Raw genomic sequence first — 23,652 nt, forward strand, 5'->3', positions numbered from 1 at the left:
CTCTCTTTCTTCTTCCCTTCCTGCTTCCTTCCCCCGCCTCCGCTTCTTTCTCTCTTTTGTACTGTTTTAAGGGGGTCTTCCTATGTAGCTCAAGTTGGCTTCAAACATATGATCTTCCTGCTTCAGCCTCTCAAATACACTACTGAGATTACAGATCATGACAATAAAAAAATTCTACATATCCTACAAAATTAAGAAAAGTGAGGGTAGGGTTGGGTTGGAGTGGGATGGATAAGGAAATTGAAAGCAATGACACTGATCAAGAGACATTGTATTCATAAACTGCTTTGTTAAATAGCAACTCCTTTGTACAAATATTTACAGATAATAATTAAAAAGATAAGTAAAAGACTCCAATTTTCACAAGAGCAAAAAATGATGTATAAAAGTTGTAAGAGAAAATAAAAATGAGAACAGAAAGTATATTTAAATTTTCAACCTTGCTTATGAGGAAAATATATATATATACAGAAATAACACTAGGATAAATATTTGCCTAATTAAATTAATACTTATTTGAAAATTTGTAAGATTCAATATGCTTTGCATAGTGTATATTTAGACAACTTTTGTACATTACATATAGTTGTATATAATAACATTTTAGAGGAAAATTTCATACTTCTGCATATGTGCTAAAAAGATCATAGGGGTAAAAGTTATCATTTAAAAATAATTAAAGTGCTATTTAAGAACAATTGAAAAGCAGCCTGAAAAGCAACCTGAATGCTTACAAATACAGACTGCAGTGCATTATGAGGCACCGAGATCATACAAATAATGCTAAAAAACAAAACAAAACATGCTATTGCCAATAATGAAAGCATGAGAAAGAAAAATTCCAACTTAGGAGGGACCTATGACTGTCAAATACAGTTCTGAGCTGTTACCTGAGTACATAAAATAAGAGGAAACAAAACTTTAAAGGAAGAAAATAAGAGAACTGCTGATTCAGGAGCTAATAAATTAGGAAAATACATTACCTCTAAGGTATGTTTATTGTATTTCTACATTGGTAATCAGACAAAATGGTAATGTCTACAAATGTCAAAGACAATGCTTCCACAGTTATATCTATGTAGACAGTCTTATGTAGGTATAACCAAATGTATGTACACTTACAAAGCAGATGCAATTACAGACACTAAGATACAAATGGACCCATCCATCACTGAGTTTGTCTAATGATTTTTAAATAAAGTGAGTAAAAATATCATTTTATTCTATCGAATTTATAGGAAAAATATACATATAAGCCCTTAACTAACAGATAAAAGAAAATTAAAAAGTACAAGTTCATAAAGGCTCTGCATAAACTGGATAAAATGGCTGTAAGATGACCAAATACAAATATATTTCTCCAAATATTAAGTCATTTTAGTTAATAGTATATAGCCACACTCACCAGTTTACATTTACCTCATAATTGAGAAAATAAAAACTCAGTGAGTTTATACTAAAAAAAAATCACTGAAGCATATGAATAGAACTTCGTTTTGTCTTATTCAAAACTGTGACTATATATGCCATTTAGGTTTTTTTTGAAATTAATGATTTTGTTGTAGACAAAGAACTGATTCTTAACTACATGCAACCTTTCCGTGTGTGTGTGCATATATATATGCTTATTCACTTTGGCTTTGTAGTTAAATCTTTAATGGGTTAAATGTTAATTAGTTAATTAGATCAAATCCCAGTTATGACAGTGGTATTATCACATGATATTGAATGATCACAACAAACTAGTATCAAACTAATAAAAATAATCACAACAAACTATTAGCAAGAATTATCTTTCTATGTAAATATACCTACAACTGTATAACATTTCACGTGGAACATGTAAACATTTGAGCAAAACTTGTCTAGTCAATCATTTTAGTCTGAGCATTATTTAACTACCATTTGAACAAGAACAATAAAAACAAGATCTATTCAGAAATTAATAAACATTGATGCAGTCTCTGTTCTATTATTTTTGACTTCTAATATATCTGAAAAGCTACATACAAGAAAGCAAATACTCTCACACACAGAAATAAAGCTAAAAATTTCACATAAAAATCTTGAATACACATGTTAACATAGAACATCTCACTGGAACACAAGTTATTGAGTATGTTGTTGCAGCTAATAATCCCTATGGCTTGTGCCTGTCATTACCTCCAAGCTATAAGAATTTTATGAGCGCAAACCAATAATAATGATATTTCCTTCCTGCTTTCTATGCACACCTCATTGCCTTACATTGATTTGCATAAGCAATTTCCACCCTGATAATTGGAGCCAAACATCTTGCTCTAAGTTACCTTATGGAAAAGAACAGTTAAATAATAATTAAGAAAAATCTTTCTTTATTCAACCACATTTTAGATGTAATTGAATTTTCCTTACTGGTTGAACAGAAAGGTGACTTGGTTTCTGACAGGAATCTCAAGATTTGAGTTTACATCAAGCTAAACAATGATCTTTGTTCATTATTTCAGTTCCCTCATGTTGACTCATAACAATGTAATGAATGATATTGCTGGGTTCAAATCATTCAAACAATATTGTTTTCTTTGAAAGGAGAAAGCAATAGTGCAGTACTATCAATAAACTCAAAGCCTGAGCACAGACCTAGAATTTTCATGCTCTGTCACTTGAGCCATAGCTTCATAGCTTTTTGGCTGTTAATTGGAGATAAGAATCTCATGGACTTTTTCCTGTACTGAGTAGCTTTGAACTACAATTCTCTAATTTAGCCTCCTCTGTAGCTAGGATTACAGGCATGAGCCAATGGTATCAAAACTAATTGATTTTTTAAAGTGTCTAAATTGATCAATGCTATATGACAATTTCATAATTGTCACTTTATTTTTATTCCTAGACAAACTTTAAAGATGAAGTTAATTAGGAAGATTTAAACAATGAAAATGAAATGTGAAAGTTCAAATAATTTCAAAAAAATCCCAAATTAAAGCATCATTATCTGAATTACTTTAAAAACAAGTCTATAATTCTTTTTTTTAAGTTTTTATTATAAAACTGATGTACAGAGAGGTTACAGTTTCATACATTCTTAAGTAGAAACAAGCATGAAGTTTACTTAACTCATAAAAACAAAGTAATATAAACTGATTTTGATTTATTTATCATATGTATTTTAACCATAAGCATTACTACATATAGGTGACGATTCATGTATATGCACTAAACTGTAAGATCTCTAGTAAATGAAAAATGTAAAAAATCTAAATTTGTTATAATGGGTGCTAGTGTCTACTGGAAAGAGAAATTACAGCAAATACTCATTTAAAGAAGAAAGCTTTTCAGGGCTTACTTAACATCACCGTGAACTTGTAGAAAGAAAGAATAGGACAGTGGGAGCAAAATTTGAATCAGATCATATTTCAGGTAACACACAGGATAGGACACTCAACACCACTGGACACTGAAGTTTGTTCAAATAGAAGAGATGATAGAAATGGGGTCAAAACACATTGTCTTCTATCCTATTGTCCCTTCACATTGCTTGTGTTGTTACAGAAGATAATAGCTTTCAAGTAATGCAAATATGAAACAGATTAGGAAATCCTAACTTTTCCTTAGACAAATTACTGAGAAAGAAATTTGGAAATGTTCGTTTATAGGCAATAATTTATGTGCCTATTGTAAGAATTACATTATATTTAAAAACTGTAACTAGACCTTGTGTGCAGGCAGGTTTCTGGTTACTGCTGATCTTCTTATTGCATTTCCCAGACTGCTTAAGCACAAATAGGTAATTCATTATGTAGTTGTTTTTTTAGCCATCATTACTTAGTGATTACCAGAACAAAATCCTGAGCTGGAAAAAAACATACGCTTACATCCCAGATATCCTGTTTAGAGCTGGTCTTAAATCAAAAACAATTTAGGCAAAATTTTACTTAGATTCCTTTCTCTGCACTTCCTATACTCCTGGAAGATTGGCCCAGTTGGGGAAGATGAAGTTTCTACACTTGTGTGCATGGTAAACAAAAGCTTTAAATTATTGATTTAATCAAGAATCAAACAATCATTTTAAACAAAAGCTTTCCTATATTTTTCCCAGGATTTTTTATTACAGAAATATTTTTTAAATTACAAATTTTAAAACAATAAATTTTAGACACATTGCAAATATAAATAGATCTGACCAATCCTCAACTATTCAGAGAAGAAAGTGAAGATTTGGAATCCCACGCTACTAAACTGCAGCCACAAACTGTGTGCCCCATGCTCATTTTCCTGACTTCACTCATCAGCTATCTGTACAAAATTTTTGAAATCAGTTGAAAACATTCTTCTGTGACTGCAGAAATATCCTATGGTCTTAATCCCAATAACAAAGGCTTACACTGAGGAGGGAATGATTTTTACATCTCCACAAAACAACCCAGACACAATGCAAGTAAAATTTAATTAATAGGACAGACATGAATAGGTCAAGTGTGTCAGACTGTCCGTTAGCTAGTCACTGCCATTCCCATGACCTTCTTGGTCATTGTGTAGGCTGGAAGCCTCAAAGCTGAGTTTCCTTCCTGGAAGTCTTTGCTAGTTAGGTCCAAGTATAAGCTCTACAATAACAGAAGTACACACAGGAGATACAACAGACACTAAACAAAGAAGAGCCTTCAATGCTCTGTGAAGTAGGAGAGGGAAGGCATGTCAACGGTAGGAGAGGATGGAAATGAAGGTCTGTGGGAGCTTCCAGGATATGGCAGGCAGAATATGAATATTATTTCCCTGTGGTAGCCAGATTTCCTGGTTTTCTGAAAGCTGGCAGTGACATTTCTGACCTTTCCTCCCATACCCATCCCAGTTTTAGAAAATATATTTAATAGATCCAATGTTGAATCCATTCCTTTTTCTAAATATAGAATGGTTTTGCTTTTGCTACTGAGTTCCATACTAAAAATGGTCCCAGAACTTTCAAAATGACTGCCTACAGTCTTGTTTGACAGACCTTGTAGTACTGCATACTTTCATAGCCACCTAGTGCTAATATTCACGTGATAACTTTGACTCAAGAACAATGGCTCACTTACTATTGCACATCTAGTTAATGGTTTTCCCTTCAAATTCAAAATGCTGCCCCAAGTTAAAAATACCAAGTACAAATTATATAACTAGACTACATTCAATAAATCCTAGCTTCAGAGAATATGAAAGATGGAAAGAAACTTGGAGAATTGAGTCTTGCATTTTACAACTCTAAGGTTAGAGGCCAACACAGATTTCATGACTTTCACAAGCCTCAGCATTAATTAAAAGTAGAAATGAGAATTGGTTCTCTCTACTTATCCTATTGCCTCCAGCTTCCCCAAATATGCCTGCTATTATTTTGTAAAATGGGTTATATGGAACAATAAGAGTGTAGAGTTTGCAAAAGTATAATTACTTCTGTGTTTAAATATATATTACATATGACTGGTACATGGTGCCTAAGACAAAAAGTTTTAAGCTTTATTACCCACAGTTTCAACCTTCAAATATTGAAACTATAGCTGCTGCTCTAGAGAGGCATATACAAAAGGATCCACTGGTTTGAAGCCAGCACTGGAATGATCCTAACTCAAAGCAAAAACCAAGAGACAAGTGACACAGCATGAAGCACTGGATTATGAGGCCCCTTTTCTAATCATTAGGAATAATAATTTTTTAAAGGAAAGCATAGAAAAAACCTGAAGCCAATTCATTAGTAGTATCAGGACTAAGATCTAAATGTATAGTCTGTTGGCAAAAAATAATTACGGCATAAGAAATTGGTGGAATTCAACAAAAATGTATCAGGTGCCTCAGTATAAAACACATATTTTTCATTATAGAATTTTCCTCTACACTTTGCAATAGATGATTCAATCAGTTTATGACTTCTAGAAACAAGAGTTTTCCTTACAAAGTCTCTAAGACACCTGCCTGCTAGTAAAATATTCATTGTCATATAAAGTCCTATACAACATATAAAATAGTACTGAATCTATACTTAAATATTTTATCAGTAAAGTGTGAATTTTATTAAATAGATCTCAGAAGCCTACAGCTTTCATTATGTTTATATACGTGCAAATGGCACATATAACATACATATATATGTATAAGTGTATGTTTGTGCATAGTATGTAATATTTATTTGTAAGAAAGGTCTGTCTTATTCCCCAAAAAGTGTAAGTTGGCCATGAAAACATGCAATGGTTTAGAACAATACAAAATTTAGAAAAACACAAATTTAAAATAATCCAAGAAAAGAATTGTCATTTTCACGTCAATTCTGTTTGTCTCAAGGTGGTATAAAGTCTGAGTACAAAGAAAAGAAAAATGAAAGCAAAGAAAGTGAAGGAAAAGAAGAAGAAAGAAGTAAAGGAGAACGAAAAATATATGGGAACACACTATGTGGAATTTGGAATTACTTATGCCTGTGAATCTAACCCTAGATCTGTTTGCGAACAACAAATTTCCATCTGTCAACATAGTAATACTCACGGTTAATGTAAAAACAATTAATAGATTTTTTTTTCCCGATGGAAGTAAGAGCTGACAGCCCAGATTAGCTCTATCAACAGCTTGTAAACCAAGACTCCCCAGAACCTGACAGACAGGAAGCTTATTAATTTCAACTCTGTGACCACTCAGCACCATGACATGAACTGTCTGTTCAGGAGGTCATTTCCACAATGTACCCCATATATCTTCATGCACAAGAGATGATAATTTATCACCTAGACATAGGGATCTACTGTAAACTCATCCAAACTGCTGATGATACACTAAATCAGTTTGAGTGATGAGGATAAATAAAGACGCAAGCAAAGGACTGAAGGGTACAGATCTATCTGATCAATGAGCTGTCGCAAGGCAAATGGAATGCAATGTTGACAAACATTGAGTCCCTCAGCTGAAAATTAGCCAAATAAGGTACCAAACTGCATAAAAGCACATGTAAGTCCAAGTTTCAAATGGAAAGTGAATACCATGAGAGAGAATATTCTAATAGTTTTAGATAAAACTGAACAGTGAGGGTCAGTCGAAAAAGATGTATTGAAACTGATATACTTTACATGTATAGAAAGGATGATGAGATAAGAAAAATATCAGGAAACAACAATACTTTCCAAATAATAATATAGCTATGGTTATTCAGTCTGCTGAGCAAATCCAAACACAGGGATAAAGAAAAACACTAAAAAAATAGTATACAGAAAATGATTTCACACCAACTCGCTACCAAGAAATCAAATTCAATTTGTGTTGCCCTTACCAAAGCTTTGATATTTTCTGAAACTGTCATACTACAACGTTGATGGGGGAAAACAAAGGAGCGGGATAAAGAAGGACATTCCTCCAGATAGTTTATATTCATTCAGGGCACTCCTTGAGAAAGAGAGATTTTCCCAGCTATGTGATCAGAATAATGTCTTTATCACTTGGCAAATAGCTTCAATAGATTCAGCGATTCTGAAGGTGTCCCTAATGGAAAGAGCTGATTAAAGTAAACTCCAGTCCCTGCTGAGAAAGAAATCTGTAAAAATATTTTCTAAGGGAAATTATTCTTGAAGAAATTTATGTATTTCCACGGTTGCATTAAGGGTATACAGTTTGTCATAACACATTTAACTCTTGCTTTGTGTTTTTATCTTTCACTGTATGTTGAGTAAAGAGAGAATTATACCACTAAAATATGACCTGATCTGAGATGTAGTTTATTTAAATTTCCAAATGAAAAGCTTACTAAGAACAGATAAGATTGATTGCTCTCTCTGTCTTAGCATAATTGTATTTCAGGTGAACATCAATTTACTTTAAAGGACACTTCTAAGTAGCAGAATGTATCATAAATAATTCATCAATCACAGCTATGAGAAACATGATTTACTCCAGCAGATTCAAGGGAATAAAAGTTCCATTTTTTCTATGTTTGTATGTACTTTAAAGAGTTTAACAATTTTCTTTTTAAGAATATACTCTTTAAACTTCATATTTTAAATACAGTCTGATAAAATGTTGCCTTTTTCTTCCTACTTAAAAAGTATTTAACTGAAACAAGACAATTATCATCTGACAACTAACAAGTCAGGTTTATCAAGAACAAAACAACAATGACATAAAAGGTACAAATCTGGAAATTAGGCCCCAAATTTTGGAGTTACTTGTAATTCTAGAAAGTCCAGTAATTTGTTCCCATATTATAAAAACACTAAAATGGAAGAAAAGCACATCAGACACTCTGAAAGTCTTACATGAATTATTATGGATTATTTAGATTCTAACATATGTGAAAATTACTTCAATTTTAAGAGAAAATTAAGCAACATCTAAATTTTATGGGAACTATTTGAGTATAACCTGATTATAGAGTGGATATCTTGTCTACAACTTCTTTTTCTCATTTATAAGGATTGTTACTTACATTCCAGGTCTTAAAATCTCACATCATTTCAGTAATTTGGTAATTTTCAGAACTGTAACATATCCTTAAAATGCATATATTGACATAGAAAATGTAAACAAAAAGAGAAAGCATTCTACTTACCTGCAAACCTCTCTGAAAAACTGAATGGCCCATAAAATTAGCCAGCATTCTTATTAAAGCAGCACCCTGTAAGAAAGAGCATTAAAGATAAAAGAATTTCAACCAAGTATGATTTCACGTATGATTCGGTGTCAATAAAAAACTATATATAGTTATATATATATATATATCAAATATTTAATAAGAAAAGCACAAAGTGATATCCCATTTCTAGATTAAAAATTACATTATTTTGTGTGTGTAGATCTAAACATTTATGAGGATAAAATGTGCAACCACAAAATGGAAATCTCTCAGAAAAGTGTCTTAGATAATAATAATCTGTAATTCAAGAGTAATTAACATTTCATTAAGCATGTATATAAAAGTTCTGTGGTTCTTGTACTACAAACTCATAATCTTGTAGGGAAAGGATAGGATTCTAATAAATATTCATATTAGAATACAGCTCTGAAGTAAAAAATAGAGACTACCAGACACTCAAAGTGACCGGGGTCAAATCACAACTTTGCTTGACAGTTGCCATGATCACTTGGGAAAACTATGTCCACTCCTTTTCTCCTTCTTTTTCTTACAATGAATAAAGGATATCAGTTCTATTTGCTGAGATTGTCCTGCAACTCAAATGGATTAATACATGTGAAGCAGTTCAAACTGGATCTGAAAAATATTATGTACCAAAGACATATGGGCTATCAATAATATACCCCTCTGGCTAATGATTCTTATGTCTTAAGATGAATATAAATATATATAATTAAACATATGAGACCCATATGAATTAGAAACCAAAAATGCTAATTTAGAGGAATCTACACATACATGAGAAACCCTAATATTATATTATAGAATAGTATCAGTGCAAAAAGTATGCATGTTATTGGGATAAAATATTCCACTTTATTGAACACTGCATAGGACTTAAGCCAGAGTGATCACAGCTCTGTATGTGAACTATGACCAAGCCTTCATTGAAGGAGATAACAACATTTACACCAAACTTTTTCCACTATAGAATAATGACTAGAAGAAGTGAAGATTTAAATATACAAGGTGGAAATTACTTTATTTCTACATATCCCACTACATGATCTTTCTAAATACACTCACTGAAGTAACTCTTATAACTCATATAATATTTTTCTTTCAAATATTTAATAGCATGTATTAATTGTACATGTTAATGGGGTCAGTATGGAAGGTTAATATGGAACACAAGAAAAATTCATCAAAGATTCTTTAATGCAATGTAATACTGAGACTACATCAATCAATCACCATTAAATCAATGTCTCAAAATTTTTAATCACCACCAAAATGGTTCCTTGGATGGATAAGTTAACCTCATCTAATAAGTTTTAAAAAAAAACATAGAATTTAATGCTTTTCCAGATATATTTTTCCTCTGACATCTTCTTCTCTTAACTCTTTTCTTTTGCTTTCTCATCTTAATCTTCTGTACGCTAGTGTAAGTCCATAAAGCATAAGCATTTATGATTCAATCTTGGGCCAGCTTAGAATTCCCTTTAGAGCCTCTCAGCACTGCTCCTTGAATTACTTGACAAGCTCTCCTCTTATACATTTTTCAATCTAATCTACCCACCCTGAGGGTAGACTCAGTCAGTTCTCCTGCAAAACTAACCCTTGCCACCTGGGGAGTGAATTTAGAATCTCAAACAATCAACTCAAACTTTCCCTCAGAACAGAATAACTATCTTGTGATGATTTAAGTGTTCCCCTCTAGGTAGTGATGAGTGGGTCTCTTGTCAGGCTATAAAAACTATCAATTTGGCATGGTCTGATGACAAAAGAATACTTTCTAATCATAAAGAATGAACCCATTTTCTTCTCTGGGTTAAGCTGGAGCAAAGTGCTGAGAGGAAATAAAACCTAGAAATACAATCAACATTCAAAAGTTCACACTACCCCTGAACTCATTGCTACTGTTATATTGTGTAATTCAATTAACTTTTAGAAAATTTGTCACTTGAATATTTTAATGTTCTCAGGAGCAGCATATATTCTTCTATATTTAATTAGCCCTTCTTTCCAAAGCTGTTTTTTTAATCCTCACTTTATAGACTTCATAGACAGATGGGCTTGCCAACTGTGATCATTTACCCAATGCAAACTGGCACCTACTATGAGAGGCTTAGGCTGAAATTCACACCTCATCACAAAGGCATAGCTCATTGCTGATGATTTTTTATGAAAGAAAACACTGAATCCCAATTCATCATGTCTTTAAAACATTTGTTCACCTTACTAACTTTGTTTATAACACTGGAATCTATACGTGTTTCTTATTCAAACTTCAAGCCCCAATGAAACAAACCAGATATTTAGGCAGCTTGAATGGCTTTATAAAACTTACTTATATTATTTCTGCAAGGATTACAAAATTTTAGTAGTTCAAGAAAGATCATCATGACATTTGTTAAACTAAGGATCAGGGACATAGAAAGATAATTAAGATAATATTTAATGTCATCGAAGGATATTTAAGAGTGTTCATAAATAGGCCTTATGAAAGAATATTCTATGAAGCCATGCTTATAAACTTCATTTTCTAGTAGTTTATTTTTCATATTAATTTCTACCTATGTTAAATTTTTCTTTTGAAAAGAAATCATTTGAACGCACACAAGTCACAGACACTATGTACAAATGAAGAAATCTGACACTATCCTCTTATTTGGCATACATACCCTCTTCTTTTTTTTTTTGGCCAGTCCTGGGCCTTGGATTCAGGGACTGAGCACTGTCACTGTCCCTGGCTTCCTTTTTTGCTCAAGGCTAGCACTCTGCCACTTGAGCCACAGCGCCAATTCTGGCCGTTTTCTGTATATGTGGTGCTGGGGAATCGAACCCAGGGCCTCATGTATACGGGGCAAGCTCTCTTGCCACTAGGCCATATCCCCAGCCCACATACCCTCTTCTTGTTCCTGGGTTACAGTAAGTGTTCCTTTATGCAATAAGTGTATGACAGAAATAACTTGTATCTATGGAAATTACATTCTTAAAAATATTATTCATTCAAGAATAGTATATCTTTAACATCGAGTTGCTAGTATGTTCAGTATCCTGTGGGATAAAAATAGAAATGACACAAGTCCTCATTCTCAAGGATTCCAAAGTTTCATGAGTGAGGAAAGATTAAAAATATTAGACCAATGTAGGAAGAAGACCAGAAGCAAGAAGAATTAGATCTGAAGGGATGGAAGGTTAAAAGACATGACATATCTCTTAGATCTTAAATGATGAGTGGACAATCATAAGCATCTGTGATATGGCACATAGGGACTTTATGTGGTTCACTGGGGGAGAACTATAAGGAGTAGGGAAGGTTATATAGATGGAGTCAGACACGGTGCCATACAATAAGAAGCTAGATAGAAAAGTTTTACAGAACTTTGAATTCCAGGACTAATTAATTTAGATTATATTTTTAACTCCAGGGCTAATATTTTCAAATGTAACAATATTTGAAAAGTGTAAGGATTGAGGAGTAGACAAGAATCATAGGAAGAAAAGATAAATGTAACCATATGAATGTAATTCAGGGTACATTTGTAATTGTAGGTGTACATGGGGCTTGAAGTGGGTGAGAGTACCAAGAGAAGAATGCTGAGGGTTTGGTGAGGAAAAAAAATAAAAGAGAATCTTAGGTCTTCCTACAAATTCTCTATAACCTATTCTTGACACCCATGATAGGTATTCAATAAATATTAAGTTAAGAAAATTAATGGAAAAGTATAATTAAGGGCAAAAGAACAACGGGGTTACACTGTGGTAAAAAGGAAAGGGCAAGATAGGTATCAATAGAATCATGAAAGACATGTGGAAGTTACTCAGTTTTGAAACAAACTATCAGCCACGAGAAGATAATGGTATGTCACACTGAACAGTGAACTATTGGAATAGACTGGCTAGTGTAAAACCAATGTGAAAATCAGTGAACAAAGAGGGAAGGGATGACACAGCAAAGGGCATGTTCCCATGTAGTAGGTTTGTAATATTCTTTTCTCTTCTCCTTTTCTCCTTTTACATTTTGTTTTTGTTTGTTGTTGTTTAAAAAAACAAAACACCTTTCTGAAGACAGGAGAAGATTCTATATAAAGCAAAAGACTGTATATGTTTCTTTGAGTGTGTATCACTTGACTTAGTATGATTTTTTATCCAAGGCTTTCCATTTCCTTATGAATGGGGCAATATCATTCATTCTGATAGAGGCATAAAATTCCATTGTGTATATGTACTACATTCTCTTGATCCATTCATCTACTGAGGGGAATCTGCACTGGTTCCATATTTTAGCTATGGTAAATAATGCTGTAAAGAACATAGCTTTGCTGGGAGATTAAGTATGGCCTTGTTTGTGATCCCTTGGGTAAATGTGGGGTTGCTGGGTCATAAAGAAGCTCTATGTTTAGCCTTTTGAGGAACCTCCATACTGCTTTCCAGAGTGGTTGAACAAGTTTACACTCCCACCAACAATGTAGTAAGGTTCCTTTTGGCCACGTCACTCCCAGCATCTGTTGTTACTAGTTTTCTTGATAATGGCCATTCTAACTGGGTTGAGGTGGAATTTCAATCCAAAGATATTGAGCCCTCATTAGTAGCATTTTTATCCCCTATGGTTTAGCCCTCTTGTCACTGTATTTGATTTTGGTACCCTGGGTATTGTATCTGAATTAGGGAAGGGAAGAGGAACATCAAAATGGTGAGGCAAAGGATAAAAGGTGAACTAATTCAACAGCGATACTTAAAATACAGTGTGTTGGAAATTAACTGTACACCTTGGGGAAGAGGGAAAGTGGGGGAAAATAAAAGAAGAGGTAACAAATTTGAGAATACCGCACTATGTTATGTATGTAACTGTAACCCCTCTGTACATCACCTTAAAATTAATTGTTAAAGGATGTTTAGCAGAGCTGAGAAACATATCAAGCAAGATTCCAGGAGAACTAAGATGATATTTAGATCAGTTGTGGCAAAAAAGACTGTCTTTTCTGAGAAAGTATTCATAAAGAAAACATACTTTCTTGTTTTAAGATAATATCATAATAGGTATATTTGCCATCTGAGGAAGAGTAAATGAGAAAGCAAACACCTAATCCTGAATATCCCTCAATCAAAAGGATTGCCTGAAAGAAAAGAGAGGAGAGAGCATAGAAGAAGACAGGAAAGAAAGTGAAAAGGAAAATAAAATTAATTCCACACAAGAAAGCAAAATTAATGCCCAATTACTCTAGCTACCCATGCTTAGAACCTCCAAGTTCTCTTTGATTTATTACATCCTGAGGCCAAATATCTATCCTCTTCGTCATGGCCGCATTACTGCACAGCCTCTTAATGACAAGCCCAGATACACTCACACCCTCATGATCCATCCTATGGGTCACATCAGACTAATATTAGTAATTACTTTAGAAACATAATCTTAGCTCAGGCATTTTAAATGGTCTAAGTGTCTACTATTAAAATATAAGTCATAATAATAAAGGCAACTATATTATTTCAGTTAATAATAAAAGGACAACCAATTTTTATTTATTTATTTATTTTTTTTATTTTCTCAAATTTTTATTATCAAACTGACGTACAGAGAGGTTACAGTATCATACGTTGGGCATTGGATACATTTCTTGTACTGTTTGTTGCCTTGTCCCTCATGCCCCCCTCCCTTCCCCCCTTTCCCTCCCCCCACCATGTGTTCAGTTCACTTACACCAAACAGTTTTGCAAGTATTGCTTTTGTAGTTATTTCTCTTTTTTTACCCTGTGTCTCTCAAATTTGGTATTCCCTTTGAATTTCCTACTTCCAATACCAGTAAACACGGTTTCCAATATACTCAGATAAGTTTACAGAGATAGTGTAGGTACAAACATAGGAAGGTGATACAAAACATTATCAATAATAGAAACTACACATACACATAGGACGTTGAAAGTAGTTACAACTGTGATATATCACTTGTTTCCATAACATGGAGTTCATTTCAATTAGCATCATCTTATGTGTTTCTAAGCGTATAGCTATTGGGCCTTGTGATGCTCTGCTATGGCTTGCCTAAACCTGTACTAATTATTCCCAATAAGGGAGGCCATAGAGTCCATGTTTCTTTGGGTCTGGCTCACTTCACTTAGTATAACTTTTTCCAAGTCCTTCCATTTCCTTACAAATGGAACAATGTCATTCTTTCTGATAGAGGCATAAAATTCCATTGTGTAAATGTACCACATTTTCCTGATCCATTCATCTATGGAGGGGCATCTGGGTTGGTTCCAGCTTCTCGCTATGACAAATTGTGCTGCGATGAACATTGTTGTGCTGGTGGCATTACTGTGATTTTGTTTGTGGGCTTTTGGATAGATACCCAACAGTGGGGCTGCTGGGTCATAGGGGAGTTCTATATTGAGCCTTCTGAGGAATCTCCATACTGCTTGCCAGAGTGGCTGAACCAGTTTACATTCCCACCAACAATGAAGTAGGGTTCCCTTTTGGCCACATCCCCTCCAACAATTGTTATTATTAGTTTTCTTGATATATGACATTCTTGCTGGGGTGAGATGGAATCTCAATGTTGTTTTGATTTGCATTTCTTTTATGGCCAGTGATGTAGAGCATTTTTTCATATGTCTATTGGCCATTCTCATTTCCTCATCAGAGAAGTTTCTTTGTAAGTCTTTAGCCCACTTGATGAGGGGGCTATTGGTTCTTTGAGGTTTTGTTTTGGAAGAAGGTAATTTTTTTAGTTCTGCATATATTTTAGAGATGAGGCCTTTGTCTGTTGAATGTCCGGTAAAGATCTTCTCCCAGTCTGTGGGCTTTCTGTTTATCTTGAGAGCTATGTCCTTTGCCGTGCAGAAACTCTGGAGTTTGATGCAGTCCCATTAGGACAACCAATTTTTTCTGAGGATTCAATTGTTAACATTTTTTTAAAAAAGCATAGACTGGGAATATGGCCTAGTGGTAAAATGCTCACCTCGTATGCATGAAGCCCTGGGTTCGATTCCTCAGCACCACATATATAGAAAAAGCCAGAGTGGTGCTATGGCTCAAGTGGTAAAGTGCTAGCCTTGAGCAAAAAGCCAGGGACAGTGCTCAGGCCCTGAATTCAAGCCACAGAACTGGCCAAAAAAAAAAAAAAAAAAAACCCAACTTACTACATTGTTTGGCATTATTCAGAAAAATTAAGAACTGTTCTCATCTTTGTTATCATTGCTATAGTATGAGTAAGTTAAACTTTAGTTTAAAAAAAGTTTCCTAGATAGTAATGAAGAGTACCTACCTATTGGCATTTTCCCCATAAAACCACATAATCAGTTTTTACTCTCGCTGAGTTCAGTATCTCACTCACACACAATCATGTAGCACATTCTCATGTTTTACTCACACTCTTTACAACATAAATAAGTCCAATAAATTATCAACTGTGGGAGGAAATGACATGCAACTTCCCACAGCTATCTATATTAGATTGGTAATTCAGTAACATTTTAAAAACAAATAGTCTACTGAAATAATAAAATGTACTGGTACTTTGAAGAAGATAAATGACTTGAAGATCTTTATATCATCAAGAAAAATATTTGAGGGCTGGCCTAGTGGCAAGAGTGTTTGCCTCATATACATGAAGCACTGGGTTCGATTCCTTATATATAGAAAATGGCCAGAAGTGGCACTGTGGCTCAGGTGGCAGAGTGCTAGCCTTGAGCAAAAAGAAGCCAGGGACAGTGCTCAGGCCCTGAGTTCAAGGCCCAGGACTGGCAAAAATAAATAAATAAATAATAAAAAAGAAAAACATTTGATAAAACTTAGCTTTTATTCAAAAACATAATATGTTTTTGATGTGTATTTTGATATGATGCTGGTCAATATATGATTCTATCAGAAAACAAACCAGGTGCGGTGAAATTTGCCTGTGATCCTAGTTAGCAAATGTTATAAATATACTCTCCCAGCAAAACAAAGACGAAAACAAAAATAAAAACTGAAGAAATATCTCAGCATGGCAAAATTTACTTCTGCAGTAGAGTACATCAAGAGCCAAACATCTGGCAACCAAGCACACAGAGCAATCAGGCTGTTCCTTATTTACCCATAATGCAGCATGTGCTGCCCCTCTGCCCACATTGGTTGAGCTCAGGTTCACGATCTGTTCATGATTGTCTACTTTTGAAGAAGGTATTTACATAAAGTGCCCATTAACAAACTTTGAAATAAGATTAATGGTACACAGCAATCTCAAAGTAGCCACACCCTTTGCTATTTTGTGTGTGTGTGTGTGTGTGTGTGTGTGTGTGTGTGTGTGTGTGTGTGTGTGTGTGTGCCAGTTTTGGGGCTTAAGCTCAGGGCTTGAGCACTGGCCATGGCTTCTTTTTTTTTTTTTCTTCTCAAAACTAGCACACTGCCACTTGAGCCACAGTGCCACTTCTGGCTTTTTCTATATGTGTGGTGCTGAGGAATCAAACCTAGGGCTTCATGTATATGAGGCAAGCACTCTACCACTAGGCCATATTCCCAGCCCAACCCTCTGCTATTTCTCAAATAACCTGAAGCATGTCTTCTAAGGTGGATCATAATTCCATCTTGGAACAACCAGCTAAGAAAAAAAATTTACATTTCAGAACTCCTTCCTTTCTTTTCTTTACTTGCTGCTATTGTACTAGCAGAATAATCACCAAGAGACTAGCTGTCAGGACAAAGCAAGAGCTTTTAAGCAACCTACTTTTCAAAAGAAAAGATGACTTTCCTCACACCAGGGAGTGTATATAGGAACACACCTATACAAAGCTAGTCTGAGCTAAAGCATGACTCTATCTGATAAAATAACCAGCGAAATGAGCTAGAGGCACAGCTCAAGCCACAGTTATGGTCTAGCAAATATAAATCCCTGATTTCAATTTCTAGTACTATAATAATAATATGTTATATGTGTAATATATTACAATCAAAGCATAATAAACATCAAGTAAGTGGAATCCATGAACATAATTAAGGCCATCATCTAAAAACATACTGAAAGGTGAAGTCTTCTATGCATTCTCCGCAGATGGAAATAAGAATACACTCTATTCTGTATGTTGTATTCAAAACCTGGATAAGGTGGTACACGCCAGAAACCCCAGTATTACAGAAGCTGACACAGACAAATCATTAGTGAAATGCCAGTCTGGTCTATATAATGATATCAGGGCTTCATAGAAAGACCCTGCCTCAACACTGCCTGCAAAAAATGCCTTATATTCAAAGGTATGATGAAAGAAAGATGTACCTAAATGAGTAATGTAAAGCAAAGCTAAAAGAAGCAACAAATTAATGTAATTCAAAGGTGATGTGGAAAACTCTCATAGAAATCCAAGAAAAATCACAGAAATAATCTACACACTCACTAACAGAATGCAGTTGTTACCCAGAACACATTTCATAAATAAAAATCAGCACTCAATATATACCACTAAAGCCTAATTTAAAAACTTTTAATTTCTAGTGAGACATTTGTATTCTCAAAAGCCAAAATACAACCAAAAAAAACTAAAAAAAAAAAAAGTAAGGAAAATTTGGAGTCATCCAGAGAAAATTACATAATTTAACCAAACAGTCTTTCTTCTAAAAAATGAAGATATGCTTTGTTTACAATGGTAGAAGTACTTTACTGCAAACATGGCAAATGTTACAAAACTATATGCTTCCAAAAGTTTCTTCTTCTAAAATCTTACATGAATTAGTAAAGATTAAGTGATGTTTTTTTTAAATAGGAAAAATCACTTTTGATAACTAACATAGGAAGTTACAGCCGTTGGGTCTCAGAAAGTAATGTTGGAAGAAATAAACATACAGATTAGAATATTAGAATAAAAATGGTCCATATGTTCAAGTATGGATAATAGTGATAAGCCAACAGATAACAGTATTACATGCCAATTGGAAGAAATGGCAGGGAAATGCAGTAAATAATACGGGGATTATTGATTATCTAAACAAAAATTAACTTACACTGACATAAAAACATTATGAAACAACAATAAATATCTAAGTGAATCATTAGAGATATCATTATAAAATCAAAACTTTTACTAGTAAGACAAAGTAGAAATGCTTATCTTTATGAATTAGGGATGAAAAAACATACTTAAAATCTAAACTATAAAACCCGAAAAAGAAAATGTGTGTACTATATGTCAACATAAAAATGTATAAGCTAAAAGATATCATAAATTAAAAGGTAAACTACAAAGCCAGGTGCTGCTGACTCACATTTGGAATACTATATACTCAAAAGGCTGAGATCTGAGGATTGCACTTTGAAGCCAGCCAGAGCAGGTAAGTCTGTCAGACTCTTAACTTTAATTAACCACAAACAAACAAACAAAGAAAATGCTGAAAATGGAGCTTTGGCTCAAGTGGTAAAGCATTATCTCTGAGCAAAAAAGCACAGGGACAGAATCTAGGCTCTGAGTTCAAGCTCCAGGACCAGCACAAAAACAAAAGTTAAACTATAATCCTACTAGCAAACAAATTTTCATATCCAAAATACAAAGAAAGAAGCTCTTATTAAACAATGACTAAAGTAAATAAGAAAGTACTTTTAAAAAACATTTCACTTGAAAATGGGAAATGGTTATAAGCAAAAAAAATTAGAATATAAAAAATCCAAGGAACAATAAATATATAAAAGAAATTTAATCTAATAAAGAAATACAAATTAAAACAATAAGGTAATATTTATAGACTTAAAATAGAAAAAAACGAACATTTCCAAATACTACTAAGATAATAATAAACCAATAAAAAAGTATTTCAAGGGGAAAGTAATCATTGATATAAAATGTGCTTGAAAATGTTGAACCTTGGAGACATAGGATTTTATGATGTGGAATTAGTTTTTGACTTGATAAGACAGGTTTAGCCAAGTGGTAAGAATGAAAGTATAATTACCATGATTTTGAAAGAGAAGAGAGAAACTGTGGGTTTGTACTAAAAAGAATAAAGAAATAGTCTGGCAGATCTAAGTCAAGGAATTTTATTAAGACCAAAATATTACATTTTCATGCAGATAACATTATTTAAATAGAGATAAATGGATGAATAAGAAGAGATAAGATAGAACAGCAAGAGCAATCTCAGGTAGACAAGAGAGAAAAATCCAGCAATCAACAGATGGACTGGCCTGTGATGTGACATAGCATAGACACTCGACGGCTTTAATTAGGAGCAAAGGAAGCAGTATGTGAGAATTGACAGGTGAGATGTAAAGATTTGAAGGTGAAGGACAAGAATTTGTTTTCCACCTGTTACTTCAGTAAAACAAAAGCAAAATTGGTATACGAGAGCGGAGTGCATTAAAGCAGCATAGTCACCAAGGAAGAAAGTAGATAGTCACTTTTTCAAGAATGACAAATTGACTTGGGAATTATGGGCACATGTACTTTATAAAACAGCAAGTATTTTAGCAGATCTGAAGACACATGAATGTGTCTACCAATACATGTTTTCTGCAAAACCCAGGCAGAAAAAAAAATAGTATTTGCAACATTGTTATTGATTTCTAATTCTCATGGACAAAACATGCAAATAACTCCATAAATACAGAGATGTGTTTACAAATCTTTCTTTTCCCATAATGAACAGGAATAATGATAAATAAAATATGAGTATGAAAGTAGATGAAATGAGACTGTGGGATAGTTATCTTTCCATTATATAGAAAATATCTGATTAAATTACCTTGTTTAAAAAAGTTACTTTGGCTCCCACTTTTAGAACTTTCAGATTGTGACTGGCTAGCCGCATTTAGGAGTCCTGTGGTGAAGGGTTGATGTTGCATGTTATGGTGAGAGCACATTGCTCAGCAAAGCCACTCACCTCAAAGTTTAGAAGTGAATACAGAAAGAAGAACTAGGAAGGATGAAGGGAAGAAGAAGGAAGTGGAGAGGAAGATAGAGGGAAAGAAGATGGAGAACATTTTATTTCAAACACTGAAAGAAAGAAATATTAATGGGCATGTGATCTTTATTTGAATAAATACTTTTTGGATCAGTCTTATATAATCCTTCTCCCAGATCTTAATCTATAGTGTCATTTTTTAATCATAAATTTAATTTTTGCTGACATATATAAGGTAAAAAATCAGATAAAACAGTGGATAGATAGAAAGACAGATGAGTTAATAAAATGTTAGAAATGAGGTAGTGTCATTTCTAATGTACACATCATGTGATGTTTAAATCTTTTAACATATTTATCTCCTTATGGAAGTCATTCACTATATTTTCTTCAAGCTTTTAGAAATGTGTAGCTACCAGTTCTACCTAACTGCATCATAATATTCTTTATCACCCATTCTCATCTTTCCTAATCCTTCTTCTCTCAAGTCTTCATAATCACTATCCCATTGTCAACTTCTGTAAAATCAATGCTTTTAGCTTCCATGTATGAAGGAGATTATGTGGCATGTGTCCTTGAAAACATGTTTCCAGGTTATCAGGAAATGATTTTATAGTATTAGAGAAATGTCTTTGTATTATTTGTCTCTGAAACAGTGTTGAATTAACATATGCCTCCAACTGAAATTTCCAATCATACAGCCAACTTACCATACCAATTACAACCTTAGTGACCAAGCTAAGAGCCACATTAGGATATGTTGCCTAGATTTTGAGCAGCCTCAGTATCTGGAAATAGTGTTCCATGGTTATAATATTAGGATGTACAATAGCACCCAGGAGAATAAAATATATATTGATGGATTCAAATCACTATAGCTTTTTAAAATATCAGATAACACTCTAAGAAGGACATAAGATCTAAAGCTTTCTCTGGATTTAAAGACCTAAATATGCTTTCCTGTAAAAATTGGAGAATGTTAGTTGGTAGAGATAAGAGAAAAACTATTGAAAGGGTGACTGATCAAGAGGCACTGTACTCATAAACTGACATGGGTTTGAAACCCCACTGTAAAACTACTTAAAGAAAATTTTAAAGGAACAACTAAAAGACTGGGCCAAACAATGCTTATATTCAAGATAGGAAAAATGTCTATGTAGTAAAAATAATCAGCTGTTTTTCAACTCTAGCGGTAGTTGAATAGCATCTATGGGGTGGTGATGACACCAAAAAGGAAGAAAGCCTTAGGAACATAGACTCAATCATCAACAGACAATGTGATCTGTCCTTCAAAAGTTATTTTGAATAAACTCCAATGCTTTGCAAAGTAAAAGTATAAATCTTGCAGACAGCAAAGTATTCTCTATAAGGACTTCCTACTCCAACAATTGTGAATGGACTCTTGCTTAACTATCTCTCCACATTGGAATATTCTTTTATTTATTTATCCATATAAGGAGAGGATTCCTACTAATATAGTTGCTGTTTCCAAATTTTGCTACCATAAAGGCATTACTGTAGGAAGAAGACAGTAGCCTTAAGATTGCACTCCAGGGCTGGGGATATGGCCTAGTGGCAAAAGTGCTTGCCTCGTATACATGAGGCCCTAGGTTCGATTCCCCAGCACCACATATACAGAAAATGGCCACAGTGGCTCTGTGGCTCAAGTGGCAGAGTGCTAGCCTTGAGCAAGAAGAAGCCAGGGACAGTGCTCAGGCCCTGAGTCCAAGCCCCAGGACTGGCCAAAAAAAAAAAAAAAGATTGCACTCCAAAATTATTTCTCTCTGTGTGTCTCATGCTCTCTCGCTCCTATCTTCGCTCTCCTTTTTGCTTTCCCACTCTCTGTCCCTTGCTCTCTATCTCATAGATGCCCACATAAAAAATTCATTAATAAACAAAAAACAATCCAGGAAAGGATTTCCAAGTTCCACGTGGTTACATAAGTACAAATCCAAGTGCATATTTCTGAAATACCATTCCAAAGTATACCAGACAATATTCTTTCAGTGTCTCTTTAATTATGTTCTTAATCTCAACAGTATTTAAATATTTATCTGTAGTGTATCATTTTTCAGACTGAAAAAATGTAGATGCTCCTTGAAATGACTGACCTTAAGAAAAAAACTGTATTTTACACAAGAATAGATAAAGCATTTCATAATTTTAGTGATATATATGTCTAAATGGTAATGTTGCTTATGTCTATTACAAATTGAGATTTCAGACTTGGAAAACTTTTTTTTTCTAAATGACCTCAACATGAAATAAATCAGAGTGTACTATAGACAGAGAGCAATTTGTGTACATATCCATAGTCTATTGGTCGAATTCAGAAACTCCAGAATCATATATCCCTCACTATGACTTTAGTCATTGGTGAATAAATGCATCATTGCACATGGGCTTTAAAAGATGACTCCACAGAAAATTAAGGAAATCAAAAAGACTTGAGTCTTGGAGGTCAGTTCTCTAAAAACACGAGCATACTTTCCACATGAACAAGATTCACTAGACATAACCATAAATAACTGTGTCCTTCATGTGGGCTTGGGACTGTCTTTTTTTTCCTGGGAGAACCAGGATGTGCAAGCTGCTTACTCATTCAGACAAAATGTGGCTGGGCTTCCTCTTACAGAGGAAGCTTTATTTAGCAGTGTGCCTGAACCTCTCATGTGTTCTGACACCACCGACAAGGACAAAAGCATAGTATATTTTTCCATTAAGCATCCATATAAGGAACTCTTCAAGGATGGGCTCACATAAGAGGTTGATGAGATTATTTACACAGACAGACCATCACTGAATTCAAGAACAATATTGTATAAAGCCACTCTTCTCAACTCCACTAGGTTGTAAAACTGAATTTACCATCCTAGAAGATCTGGAAAAAATAAAATAAATATTGCAAGAGAATATATCAGCACAACTAATGTTGCAATCATTGTAATTAATCCTCAAAGGACAAGGACCCAATCTGTATTTCTCCTCATTGCACATATAAATGTAGAGAAGGATTGAAAGACGAAGCATCTTGTCAAGGAAGGGCATTGGCTTGATCACTGGGTGACACTTTTTAATCTGTGTCGTTGGATTTATTCATATATGATAGGACTGATTTTTTGAGAAGCCAGGGAAATGATTTTTACTGTATCAATATTTGCAAGATAAGGGAAATAATTGCTTGAGTAAGGTTTTCTCTATCTCCCTTTCTGCTATTCTGACTTCAG

The 23,652-nt window shown here is 34.0% G+C and overlaps 1 protein-coding gene across 1 annotated transcript in view; it reads right to left on the reverse strand.

Moving 5' to 3' along the window:
• Trhde (thyrotropin releasing hormone degrading enzyme) overlaps positions 1 to 23,652 on the reverse strand; it is a 353,088-nt gene that overhangs the window by 93,501 nt on the left and 235,935 nt on the right. The window contains exon 7 of the mRNA XM_048359329.1: positions 8,534 to 8,599. Within this exon, the coding sequence (XP_048215286.1) occupies positions 8,534 to 8,599 (66 nt within the window). The remainder of the gene's footprint in view (positions 1 to 8,533; positions 8,600 to 23,652) is intronic.

Source organism: Perognathus longimembris, chromosome 1 (assembly GCF_023159225.1).
Source record: "Perognathus longimembris pacificus isolate PPM17 chromosome 1, ASM2315922v1, whole genome shotgun sequence".
NCBI lineage: Eukaryota > Metazoa > Chordata > Mammalia > Rodentia > Heteromyidae > Perognathus > Perognathus longimembris.